The sequence below is a fragment of the Falco rusticolus genome, chromosome 4, assembly GCF_015220075.1.
Source record: "Falco rusticolus isolate bFalRus1 chromosome 4, bFalRus1.pri, whole genome shotgun sequence".
NCBI lineage: Eukaryota > Metazoa > Chordata > Aves > Falconiformes > Falconidae > Falco > Falco rusticolus.
In genome coordinates, this window is record NC_051190.1 from 97945817 (window position 1) to 97958851 (window position 13035).

General features: G+C 46.3%; 1 protein-coding gene across 1 annotated transcript; it reads right to left on the reverse strand.

The window, feature by feature from the left end:
• Positions 1-2082: 2082 nt before the first annotated feature.
• CCK (cholecystokinin) lies at positions 2083-8364 on the reverse strand. The gene is made up of 3 exons (XM_037382416.1): positions 8121-8364; positions 6510-6767; positions 2083-2474 (listed from the first exon to the last, which is right to left on the reverse strand). Exons 2-3 carry the CDS (start codon positions 6763-6765, stop codon positions 2338-2340), a joined length of 393 nt encoding a protein of 130 aa, XP_037238313.1. The 5' UTR covers positions 6766-6767; positions 8121-8364; the 3' UTR covers positions 2083-2337.
• Between the last annotated feature and the right edge of the window lie 4671 nt (positions 8365-13035).

Genomic DNA, 13035 nt, shown 5'->3' on the forward strand with positions numbered 1-13035 from the left:
GGACCATGGTCCCGCTCATGGGGCAGTTTTGCACCACAAAGGATGGGGCCAGGGGGCTCCTCTCACCTGGGAGCCTTGTGAGCAGCCTCGTGGTGAAACCGTTTTATGTGTGGCAGGCAATGACAAGATGCCCCTATCCTGGGGGAGCGACTTGCAAAAGCCCTCAAAACCGTCACCTGGCTGCACCAAGGGCCAGGCGCTTCCGCAGACACCTTCAGAGACCTTCAGAAGAAAGGAATGGGAAGGAAACATCTTTGTCCCTCCATCCCCCTGCACAGAAGAAATGAGACAAAGGAGAAAAAAAAAAGTTTTTTTTTTCTCCTAATGACGTTTGGCAATAATAAGGCTAGATTCGTAACATCACCAATCCCCAGCCCCCTGCAATATTACTATATTACATTCTTCATTAAATAAGCTAGGGATAGAAACATTTTAAGACGTTGTTTGAACGTTCTTGTCATTAATGTAAAAGACAGCAAAGTCAAAACTTGGTTTTCTCCCAAGTTACTTTTAAAGAAACTCCACTTTTGCGGGAAATGTTTTTAATCAATGTATATTTAGATTCATTTGTATTTTCTTCAGTCTGAAAAAAAATATAGAATAATTGGGTTTAATTTATTGTTTGAAAGTTTTGGAAAATTGGCACTTCAGACTGTTTTCCTGGGGCAAGTCAAAACCAGGGAGAGAGTTCAGGTGTTTAGGGACTCATTACATTTGGAAGGGAAGCAAAAGAACCCTTGACTAGGTGGCTTGGAAACTGATTGACTGGAAGGTGCTTGAAAGGAAGAAAAGTTCATGCGGAAAAGCAGTTCCATGTTTTCAAGATGAGATTTGGTGTTAGCAGAGAAGACAAGTCCCTGTTACAATTTGCTGAGGTCTCCCTTTCACTGCGGATTCCTGCGGTGCTCTCTTCTCTGCCAGCTGCTGTTGGAAGCAACTCCTCAAAATGTTTTTGTATTCTGCCCTTGGCCTAACCATTTCAGTTTGTTTCCCAAACAAATTTTTTTCTTGGTTTTGGTATAATTTTGGTTTAGTACAAGTATTTTCTATGTGTTATTTTCTATGCATTGGTTTTGCACTTAACTGCTGTAGGGATTGCTGCTGAGATATTCACCTGTTTCCTCCGGCAAGCACCTGCTTTTCAGCATGTGACAAATGCCTTCCTTTCTTATTAATGCACACGTTTGGAAGAAATTATGCAAATTATGCAATGCAAAATTACTTCCTTTTTCAGGTTATGGAATTCCTTAGATGTGAGAACCAGCTGCTGAAGCAGACGTGGGAGCCACGGGAGGGGTGGCTTGTAGTGAAGGAGGAGAGTAGTAGGTAAAACACTTTCTGCAGTTTGCACGCTGGCCAGCAGGCACGACTCCGAGGGGACCCGCTGGACCACCCCAGGATGCTGGTTTTGCACAAGCAGGAATCAGTCCCCAGCGGCAAGTGTGGGGCTCTGCCTTGCTTTGCACCAGGTAAGGGCTGGGCACAGTCTCCTTCCTTCTCCCCACGGTGGTGGGCGATAGGCAGCTCAGGCTGCCTCTGTGATACTCGGGAGTGACTGGTTTCCTTTTAGGACACTGACTGCTCCAGTACCTCCTCCCCCTCAGGATGACCTTCTCCATTCAGGGAACTGTCCTGACCCCCTCCCCAAATGAATGCTTGGCTCACCACACGGCAAGGAATGAATGCTCTGTTTATTCCATGATTTGCAGCTGTCAGCAGAACTTTCACATTTAGCTCACAACATAAAATAAATAAACCAGGAAGATGAAAGGTGTTGGTGGTGTTCCTCTTTTTCTTTTAGTTTTACTATTGTTGACTATTTACTACAAACATGTGGGCTTGGCGTCCGAGTCCTTTAAAAATGGGGTCACCGTGAAAATAGCTGGCCTTTTCTGGCAGTATTGTGCTGTCATGTTTACATTTGGACAAGCTCCCCCTTAAGAGCTCACAGCTAATGGGACTGACACGATTTGTCAGCGGCTCATTCATCTGACTGCTCAACACATGGAATTCATTTACATTGCAGAGCAAAGGCATTTTCCTGCCTCCCTGTATAGTAAGACACCCAGCAACATGTGGTGACAGGACAAGAATGGGTATGTGAAATCATTTTAATGTAATATCGATGTATGAGAAACCACAAAAGAAAGAAAACATTTTATGGAAAATTCTGCATATGTATATATTGCATTGTATAGTCTGACAGACAAATTTACATCAAATACATGATATATTTTAAAACACTGATTCAAAGAGGAAAACAAATTAATTTTTCTCTTTCTGTACAGACATGGGAGTGTGATTTTTTTTTTTTCTGTTGCTATAGTTTGCTGTTCTTTAGGAAGAGTACTCGTATTCTTCAGCACTACGGCGTCCAAAATCCATCCAGCCCATGTAGTCTCTGTCATTTATCCTGTGCGTAGGATCAATGCTCTGTACCCTGTTTCCCATAACTGAGAGTCTTCCAGTGGGACCTAAAGAAAAAGTGTTTGGGAGAGCAGAGAGTAAGTGGACACATTTTTCAGGTTCATCCATTTTCTGATCTGTTTTGTACTCTTTAGTAGACACCTGCAATAGTTGACACTGTTTGACTTAATACCAATCGTGTAAACGCCACTGTCATGTCATTGGGGAAAACATCATAGAAAAAGTTACAGGCAATGTACTGGAAGGGGCTTAAGTTTTTTATTGTAAAATAAACAGGCCATTTTCTCCCTCCTGCTGCAGAGGCATTCTGCTCCTGGCTGCCAGGAAGGAATATGGGTGCACTTCTTTTTCCATCCTATTTCACTACAGAAAGAAAGTTCAAACCATTTCTCACTCTTTCGGTAGGACTGCACCCTTGCTTGCTGGTGCTGGGAGAGTTGCTCTAGATGCCAAGTATTCTGCTTGAGAGCAGACTCAGGCCTGAGACAGGACTCCACCACAGTTCTGTGTTGCTTGAAAAGCCATAAATGTTAAGTACAGGAGCTCTGACAGTGCAAACTCAGTAACAAGCGCAGTATGGGTATGAATCCCAGGTTTTGTGGAGAAATGGGGATAATCCTGAAATGGAGAGAGTTGTGTCTGGAGTTTATAGCTAGAGACACCTCTTGCTGGAACTATACAGGGCTTATTACTATGCCAGTGATACTTTCATTGCTTATCCAAAGCTTTCATACATCCTTTCACAGCAGGGTTGGATGCTGATCTCTGATCTTGCTTTATCCTTTCCATCTTCCTAGCTTAAGGCATCAAAAAGACACAAATTATTAGCAAATAGAATTTATGCTTTAAAAAAAAAGCGCTTTAATCCTCTGTTTTGACATCATCACATTGTGTAACTAAAAATGTAGGGAACGGTAAATGACTTCTCTCTCCACTCCCTGAAAACAGCCAAAATTGACGTGTGCCAATAATTAGATTGAGCTTAAGCCTTGAGTGAGGAAGGAACAGATTCGATTAGTATTCGATGCAGACTGAAGCTTGAGGAGTACTCAAACTGATCAAAAAGGAAAAGAAGCCCAAATCAAACCCCCCAAATCCAAATCTACGCAATTGCCTTGCTAACGGATTCTTGTTTTGAAGGAACCCTTGGTGACTCTGTGCTTTTACATTTCAAGGTTTTCCTCATGTGATCACTTGTAATGAACATGATCCGTTACAAACAAAACCAACTGCATTATTTTATTAGTGGTTGCAGAGAGACAGAAGAGCAAAGGTACCAAAAAAAATAAACCATTTACCAAAAACAAAATGACAAAAAAATTATCTCTAGAAAAGAATGTCTACCATTAAATGCTCAAACCCCATGAAATTCACATGTATAATTCAAAATATGCAATTAAATTGATGAAAATGGCTTCATGGCACTATAATCAGGCAGGGCTAAGACAGCACAGAACCATCACTCAGATGTTGGTATTTAAGAGGCTTCTGAGCCTGCAGTGACCTGTGGACTGTAATGGCTCCCCTGGTGCCATTATGGTCTGGCCTGGCAAAGGCTCCTTAGAGGATAGTAAATGTGCATGTCACTGACTTGACAGCTACAACATGTCTTCTACACTGTGCCAGATTCATGCTGAAAGCCTGCAGATGAAATTAGTTGAAAGCTATGGGTCACAAACAGTAAAATTAATTTCTTAAAAGCACATCAATTACCCTTCCTCAAACAACCGGAGATGTCCTGTGGATACTGCAGAATCAATGTACAGCAAACATATTCAAAACCATAGCAGTTTGGCTACGAGGCTGCCTTTTAGCCCTGACCTCTTAAGAAAATCTAACTCTCTCACTGTTTCAACTGGACTTATTGTCCAAAATCAGCCTTTCTATTAAGCACAAGGACAGGCGCCGTCACTGGTGACTGCTAACACTAGAAAATGCCGACTCTCTTTCCTCTTGGATGGAATTTTCCAGTGAGTGTTATGGTTTAGACAGATTAAAATTACAGAGGATGTGAGTGCTCTGCAGAGATTTCTGAAGTACTGCCCAGAATCTTTAAGTTGATTAAGAAGATAATGTTTTAGTGGAAATGCTGTATGTAAAATTAAGTAAATACTGTTTTGTCCCTGTCAATCTTCTGTAACTAGTAACTACGTCTACAAACCAGAGTCCAGCATCACAAGAATCCCATCATCTGCTAACAGTCACTTTGTAGAGTTAATTATATAAGTCAATTAACATGTATGCAGGAAATTCTCCCTCATATTAACATTTACCAAAAAGACGTCTTAAATCCAAAGTGGTTTTTTCACTTCATCTGGTTAAGCTATTTGGAAATGTCAGCCAGATATTTAAGGATATAGTGGGTACATAAACTAGAATGAGTTTTGTTTCCATGTAGGTGGTTGACAATGAGTACACTGTTGGGAAAGGTAATGAGGATTCTGCTTTATAGACTCCTGCGATAACGTTCTTATTCAGTAACAGCTTTAACTGTAGCCACAAATTGAGGAATTTCATATCTGAACTCCTTTTCCATTAGATTATGTGAACTGCTACAAGAAGTTCCTTAATAGATATTCTGCAAATTGGTAACATTCAATGAAGTCTCTCAGACTATATTAAAAGTGGTTCTTTTTCTGTTGTTTCTGATTTGGCTTTGTTCTAACTACACAGATTGATGTATATGGCTGCATATGAAATGCATAAAAATGCATTTGATATCTCTTAATTGCAGACTGCCATCAAAAATAAGAATAGGATTTTTTTCCTAGCATAGAGGTGAGCAGTGAGCATCAAGAGGGGAGGGTTAAATGATCTGCTTAAGGTTGTGTCAAGAGACAGGAGAGGAAAAAGCTCTTACTTTTATAAAGTGAATTTCATCCTAAGCACAGTCTGGGGTAGGGAGTGAATTAATTTCTCAGTGTCTGTATATCCTTATTACTGCCTTCCCCTCAAGTGCTCTTTGCTTCTCAAGATGTCCTCTTTCGCGGTAGCACGGGATAGATCAGAGAGGCTATCACAAGTAAACAAGGTTTGCGTAGCAGCTTCTGTTGAAGTTGGCAGTCAAAAGGCCACCACAAGGAGGCTGCCCATGGTGTTACTCTATTGAGATACAAAGTAATAATACAGAGATGAGGCAGTTCAAAAGGAAAATGTTTTCTTGGCAGGAGTTTCAGTGATCAATGATTTTGATCCATCATTTTTACTGGTAGCACAGATGGCATGTGTTTCTGTCTATGTAAAACATATATGGTAAGATATCAACAGGGACAGCTTGCTATCTCATGTATGTAATACAATTGTTTCCTCAAATGACTAATAAATCACACGGTAAGAACGAAGCCCTTTAATTCCACTACTCTACCAGTGCTTCATGCCCTTGCTACAAACATAGTGCCATGGAGGCTTAAATTAACTACAAGATTGTGTTCCCAGGCTGCCTAAGACCAAAAACTAACAGGAACTGATGTGTTTTGAAGCAAATGTGCTTTTACTTATCACTGCTTTTAATTATTGTGTTCGTAAGTGTGAATTCTGATCTTTCAAAAGCTTCCACACTTTTGGAACTTCCTCTGCAAACAAATACATGGAAAATCCAATAGCCCGAAGATAACCTCTGGCTGAGGTGAGGTTAGCCATTTGCTCTGTATTTATCCTCAGAAAAGTTTTCCTGCTCTTCTAATTTAAGAGAAGAGAGGTTAACTAAATGAAAAAGAAAAAAAATGAAGAAAATGCAATTACTGTATTTTATCTGAGATACAACATGCTGAAATAACAACAAAATAATTACAAGGCTATGAAATAGGAAGTTAAAAATAAAAGCTGAAGTACAACCTGACAGGTAGGTTACATTTTGCTTTAGTTACCTATACGCAGCTCTTAGTCAGTGGCTGCTATGCACAAGTCGTTTTTTAGTAAATAATAGAACGCTCTCTGCTTCAAGAATAGCCAGGCAAAATCTACACCCTGTCTTCTCTAGGAATTCATGCTAGATGATGACAGGCTTATCTTAACATCTAGGTATCCCTGCAGGAAATTCTACTGACACAGAACTGTCACAGCAAGTCGGCTATAAACCATACCTTTTCTGGCTTGCTGGAGATACTTGGCCAACAAAGCACCTATGTTAGCTCTTTGGTCAGTGCTTCCATCCAGCCGTGGCAGAGGTTTCAGCGGGCCAGCAGATGAAGGGGCGCGGATCTGCCGTTGATGTTCTGTCAAGCTCTGCTCAAGCTCAGCAGCCAGGGGATTCCCATTGTGCAAGCCCACAGTTTGCTGTCCGAACGAGCTCACCGAGAGCACAGCAAGGAACACACAGATGCATATACCGCTGTACATTGCTGGAGAGAAAAGGAACATTAAGCTGTTAAAATGACCACATTTACTACACTGCATGTTGTCCCTACCCCCATCTTCCATTGGGTGTGCTGGTTTCTAAGCAAACTAGGGTTGTGTTGGGTTTTCTTAATGCAGGTAGCCGTGGGATCTGTCTTAAGTTGGAAAACATGTACGTGAATGGTTAAATATCCCTTGGTAAGAGGAAGATATGCTGGAAGGGACTAAATTGCTTCACTGCAGTACATGCTATGTCTCCCTGATCTACTAAATTCTTACTTGATTTTCTTTTTATGGAAGCTGTATATCATTAACACTTCACGGAGATGAATCCAGCACTGTGAAAAATGTCAGGATTCAAACATTTCGGTATTTCAATGCTGCACTAAAAGCTTCTGTTATTACAAATGCTCAGGTTTGACAGATTCTGTGAAAAGCCTTTCTTCAGTCAGCCTTTATTGGTTTCAACTTCAGCGTTCAGGAGGTTTCCTCTCATCATGCACAGAAAAAAAACCAAAAACTTGTCCAAAGGAGAGAAACCCCCAAATCTATTGCTCCCCCAAGCATTTGATCTAATAGCCGAGGTGGTAAAAGCTGTTTAGTTAAAAGCTGGAAGAAGTACATGCAACTTAACAATAATGTTCTTCATATAAGACAGCAAATTCAAATGTAAGAATTTTTTTACCGCTTCCTTAAACAAGTACTAGGCAAAAGGATGCTGCTTGTCTAGAGCATTTGATCATATAAGCTGAAATAGTATTTTTCTGGGAACAGAGAAACTTCCTTCACCTGTTAGGAGAAACAAGCTACCTAGTACTTAAAGCTACAGGGGTAACTTCCATTTATAAATATACATGAATTACCTCAGCTATATGAGACTTTTTAAATAAGTTTTTGCACAACATACTGAAGGTAACCTCTTCACTTTAGAGGAGGAGAAAACAAAGTTTATTGGTCCACCGCATATAATAGATTGAAAGCACTTCTGATGCACAAAATACGGGGTGGGGTTTTTTTAGTATTGTTAGGAGATGAACAAAAAAGTCAAACTGTCACTCCAGCACGGTTATTAGTGCTGTACCCGCGTAGGTTTTGGTAATTAAGACACCGAAGGTGCATTGCCTCCCCTCCTTTTCACCGACCCGATTCCTGTATTTTAACGCATAAATATATATACGTTCCCGTACATTCTAACGATCCGAAACACACAATCCCTTCCCCGACGGCTGCCTCTGCCACAGCCTGCTGGCCCCTCTGCCCCGGGCTGCCGCCCAGCCCCGCACAGGTAAGCGCCAGCCCCCCCCGGCCCCCGGTCCGGCCCCGGAGCGCGGCCAGCGGCGGTGGCAGGTGCTCCCTACCTGTCCGCTGCGCCGCGCCGTGCCGTGCCGAGCCGAGCCGGAGCCGAGGAGGAACGCGGCCGGCGGTGCCCGGGCGGGAAGTCAGGGGCGGCTCAGCCGCGACCCCTTAAGTATCGGCGGGCGCCGCGGCGGTGTTTACACAGCGCTGACGCAGCCGGGGCCGCTCCCCGCTCAGCGCCCGGCTCCCACCGCCCCCCGGCACCGGGCGCTTGCGGGGGCGGGGGTGGGCGCTTCGCGGGGCGCCTTCCCCGCCCTGCCCGCCGGGCGCTGCCGGCTCCCTCGGGAGCAAGTGCTCGGCCGAGCGCCCCTGCCCGGGGGTACCCCCGCCCCCGCCCGGACACACGGTGAGAGGCGGCCGTCGGGAGCCGCCCCCCGGCTGCGGCGGTGCGGTGCGGGCCGGCCCTGGACGCCTTTACCGGCGGTGGAAGTTGCGGGGTCGGGGGCTTTGGGATCCCCTCGCCCGGGGGGCACAAACGCCTCCAGCCTCCATCTGCTCGGGGCCCTCCCGCACCTCTGCGCAGGAAGACGGGGTGGTCATTTTATTTTAAAAAACCCACCCACAAGCCCAAAACACAAAGCCAAGGGTGATTCTCCCAGAAAGCCGGGGGGGAGATGGGGACGCCGTCGAGGCGGTTCTCCCTCGCCGACCCCCCGAGCTCCTGGCCTGCCCCGGCCCGCGCCCTCCTCCCTGCGGCGCTGCCCGGCAGCGGTGCCCGCCGGCCCCGCCGCTCCCCCCTCCCTTCTCCTCCTCGGGGAGGGGAGGACATCTCCTACAGCTCGGGGCGCCGTGCCGGGGCCGCGCCGTGCCGTGCCGGGCGCTTGCCACGCCCGGGGGTGCTCGCTGGGGCAGCCCTGACGTGCCCGCCCGTACCCCCGCAGCGCAGCCCCCGGCCGCCGCCAGGAGCGGCCGCCAGTCGGGACCCAGCGCCGGGCTCCGGTGTGACCGTCCCGAGTTTGCTCCTTAATTCTTAACAACTTGTGAGGCAAGCCAGACCCGCAGGCTGCTTCTCCTTTCCCGGGAAGGCAGCGGGGCAGCCCGGCTCTGCCGTAAGATACCGAGGGTCTCCGGGGGGCCACACGCACTGGGCCGTGCGGAGGCTGCGGGAGCGCCGGGGCCGTGCCTGAGGGGCAGCCGAAGGCTCCAGCCCGCCAAGGCAAGGCGCGGGGGGTGCCCCTGTCCCTCAGCCCACAGAAGAAAGGGCTCCCAAGGAGGGACCCCCGCCGGTGCTGCCCACGGGCAGGCGGAGCTCCGCGCACGTCGCCCCGGTGCACCGGCCGGCCGGGGCTCCCGCCGCTCTCCCCGCGGCGGCCGACAGAGGGAGCCACGGCCCCGCGCGGGGCGCCGCCTTAGCGTCCCCCTCCCCTCCGCCTGCCCGGGGCGGGCCAGCCTGGCGCCCCCGAGGCCGGCGGAAAAGTGCTGAAATCCCGCGGCAGGAGGGTGCCCCGCGGCGCGGGAGCGGGAAGAAGCCAGCCGTCCGGTACCTCCTCAGCGCGGGCCAGCCGTGGGCAGGGGCGCGGCCGGTGGCTCCTGGCGCCCGCCGAGGGCGGCGCGGCTGAGGGCCTGAGGCGGCCGCAGGGCCCGGAGCACCGCAGCCCGGAGAGCGGCGTCGCGGCCTGCAGCGCCCGCTGCCCCGGCGGGGCGGCTCGAGGTGCGGGGTGGCGGCGCACCGGCCGCCTCAGCCGCTGCCCGCCGCGCCGGTCGCTGGGCGGGACGCGCTGACTGAACCGCGGCCGCTTCTCGGCTCCCGCCGCCGGCGGGCAGAGTTGCCACCCGAGGCAGCTGAGGAACCAGCGACATCAGCACCTGCTTTGCACACCGGAAAGTAAGTTGAAGCGGATCGCCAGGGGAAAGAACGACACTGAAATTGTTCCAGCAGTACCCATCCAAGTGCTAGTTTAATGGCTCGCTCTGTCTCTGCAAAAAAACAAGCCACCAAACCCTCAGTAACATTCCTGATAATTAGATTTCACTATTTTGGCTTGGTTGGAAAAATGCTCGCTGCTATTAGACAATTAAATAGTCAACACTGAATTGAACCGTAGGTGTCTGGGAAAACTATCGCAATCTTTCTGGGAAGGTACAACACAGTAACAGTTCTGGTAGAGTCACATCAAGCCCTTGTGAAACTCACTGTAGATAATGAGTTCCCAAGGGATTAGCCCAAAGCTTAATAGAAGAAGAAGACAAGAGAGCTCGCTAATATAGGCATATGCATAATTCATATCACAGAGGTATAAATATAAATGCAGGCATTTAAGGCTGACATATTTGCCTGGTTGAACAAATACACGCAATAGGAGTTCATTTACGTTGAGCTGATTTGGAATATTAGTTCACTTATAAATATATCCAGGACTTCACAAACAGAATGGGAGAGTATGTGTGTGCACACATGCACGCATGTGTGTGCCTGCACGTGGCAGCCAGGCTGGCTGTTTGCGTTCATGAGCATACAGGAAGGCAGCAACACAAAACTGAATAGAGAAGACAGGCATGTTTGCTGGACAGTTACATGCATATATTTCTGTGGGATCTCTGTCTTTTTATAAGTTCCTATGCGAGCTTTTTCAGTGTACCTCTGGATCAATCTAATTGCCGTGTCTGCAGTGAGAGGGTCAGGAACTCAACAGTGTAAGCACAACATGAAGTTTTCTGCCTTATTCTACCTACACGATCTCTACACCAACTGCAAATGCCTGTTGGTTTTTCCTATTTAGGCATTGTAGTGTGTGAAGAAAATTGATGAGGCTACAACATGATGTCAAGCTATTAAAGTCAGCAGTTCTGCATCATCTATAACTTTGGTTATAGACTTTTGAAAGCTGGATTTTCCTCATTGAATTGGTTAATAATAGTATGTACAGTCCTTGGAGATAATTTGCTGACTTGATGATGTTTTCTTTGGTGAAAGTTTGAAGTTGTGTGCAAGTTCCAGTCCTCGGTAAATGTATGTTAATTAATGGCATTTTAGAATTATTTTGGGCAGAGATAAAAGACCAGAAGGCCTGTTCAGCTTGAGCGATACAATAGCAGGACTCTGAGGCGAATCGCCTGGGGAAGCTTAGGCTGTGTATTACTGATTGATGTGGCACAAAGAGGGAAGAATCAGGGTTTGATGTGCCGTGACCTGTCAGGTTCCAGGACCAGTGTTTCCATCAGTTGCTGCACCTAGGAGTGCACCATGGATGTCTAGAGTGTTAACCGCAGGAGGGCCTTGTGCCACCATCACAGGTGGGGTGAGATAGGTGCTGCTCTAATGTGTGACTTCAACCTTAGTTCACCAGGAAGGAAAGTGCTTTGACTGCACCAGAGCTTGAGCGATATTGCAAGAATCCAAGTATAGATGCAAACCAAGTTTAAACCTTAAGTGAACCCTGCAATGCAGTAAATGCTAATATAGATGCATCCCTAAGGTAGAAGCCAGATCATACCATAGTTTAAAGGCTGCAGGGCTTTTACCATTGGTCTTCTGGCAAGTGTCTGTTAAAAGATTTGAGTTTCTTTAGCCTTTTCCCCATCAGGATCAAGGTATCTCTGTCCTCCGCTGCTTTCTCTATTTGCCAAAGGTTTTCTCCTGTGTAGCTGAGGTGACAAAAGAGAAGGTATGGCCAAGCATACATTTTATGAAGGCAGTGTGAGAACAGAGGGATGGAGATACTTTCTAATGTCTGTTCTGGGATGGAGGTGGCCAGTGCTAATAGTTGAGAGTGCAGCAGGGCATTGTGCTAACATCTCTACCCATCTCTGCTTGAGGTGGAGCAGAGCCTGCCTGTGAGTGTCAAAGTGGCAACAAGCTTGGAAATGCCCTGCTCTTTCCTACAGCAGTAAGCATGGAAATGCTGTGCAATACTTTATTTTTGACCATGTGTGTGTGACTTTTGTCTCTACAGTATGTATTTTTCTTGGCAATATCACATGCAGCTTGCAATAGCATGCTTGTCATGTGGACAGCATAGCAACTTATGATGCCTGTTTGATGCCTTTTATTTTTAGCCAAAAATAAAACATACAGATACCATGCAGCATTTATTGCATGGCTTTGGATTAACAAGACATTTAGGCTGGATATTAAATATGGAGCAGTAGACTGCCAAGTATAAGTATATTGGGATTTTGGACCATGTTTTTTTTTTTTACTTCCCTCTGGACCCTGATACTTAAGTGTAACATTTTTTGCTATATTGGGGCAAATTAATGGTTTTGGTTTTTTTTGGAAACTGGTGGAGTGGCAGTCTGGAGGACTACAATGAAGCAGAAATAATTGGCAGAGGATAACGGGGAAGGGAATGGTATAGTTTTCTGGAACTAATGGACAAATTGGTGAATATATTATTTGGACTAACTGCATGGATTGCAGATATAAAACAGAATCTTGAGTGTATTTCAGAAAGCACATTGTTCGGCTGCTATTTCTGTGGCTGTTGATTCAGACATTAAATTTTTGGTATTTTGTTTTTTCACATATTTTGAATTTTAATTCCATAATTTCTATCAAATAACCAAAATGCTTTCACTCTAGCCTCTTTTCTCTGAATTTGCATCCCACTTGACAGGCGATAAACTCTGCTTGGAGTCAACCCAGAAATGGAAGGATGAATTTTGGTCCTGGGCAGTAAACAGCGGTATTGCCTAGGAATTATAAGGAACCTAGGTCCTTTGCCTGAAGAGTGCTGACCTCCTTTCACAGAGCAGTGCCTCTAACTAATATATTAGTCCTGAAGAGATACCAGACTAATACATCAGATCTAAAGAAGGGTCCAGTAGAAGCAGATCAGCAGAGCTGGTGCTGAGGATGATTGAACACTCCCAGACTGCTCTGCAATGGAAACCAAGAAACAACAAGTGGGGATGATCAAGAAGTGTGTTTCAAAAGTGTACTCCTGATATGAACTATGTGCACTAATGTAAATTCAC

Coding starts and splice junctions, on each gene's coding strand:
- CCK (XM_037382416.1), bottom strand. CDS start 6,765: ATGTACAGCGGTATATGCATCTGTGTGTTCCTTGCTGTGCTCTCGGTG. Junction 2,475..6,509: donor TCTCCAGCAAGCCAGAAAAG/GTATGGTTTATA, acceptor CTTTTTCTTTAG/GTCCCACTGGAAGACTCTCA.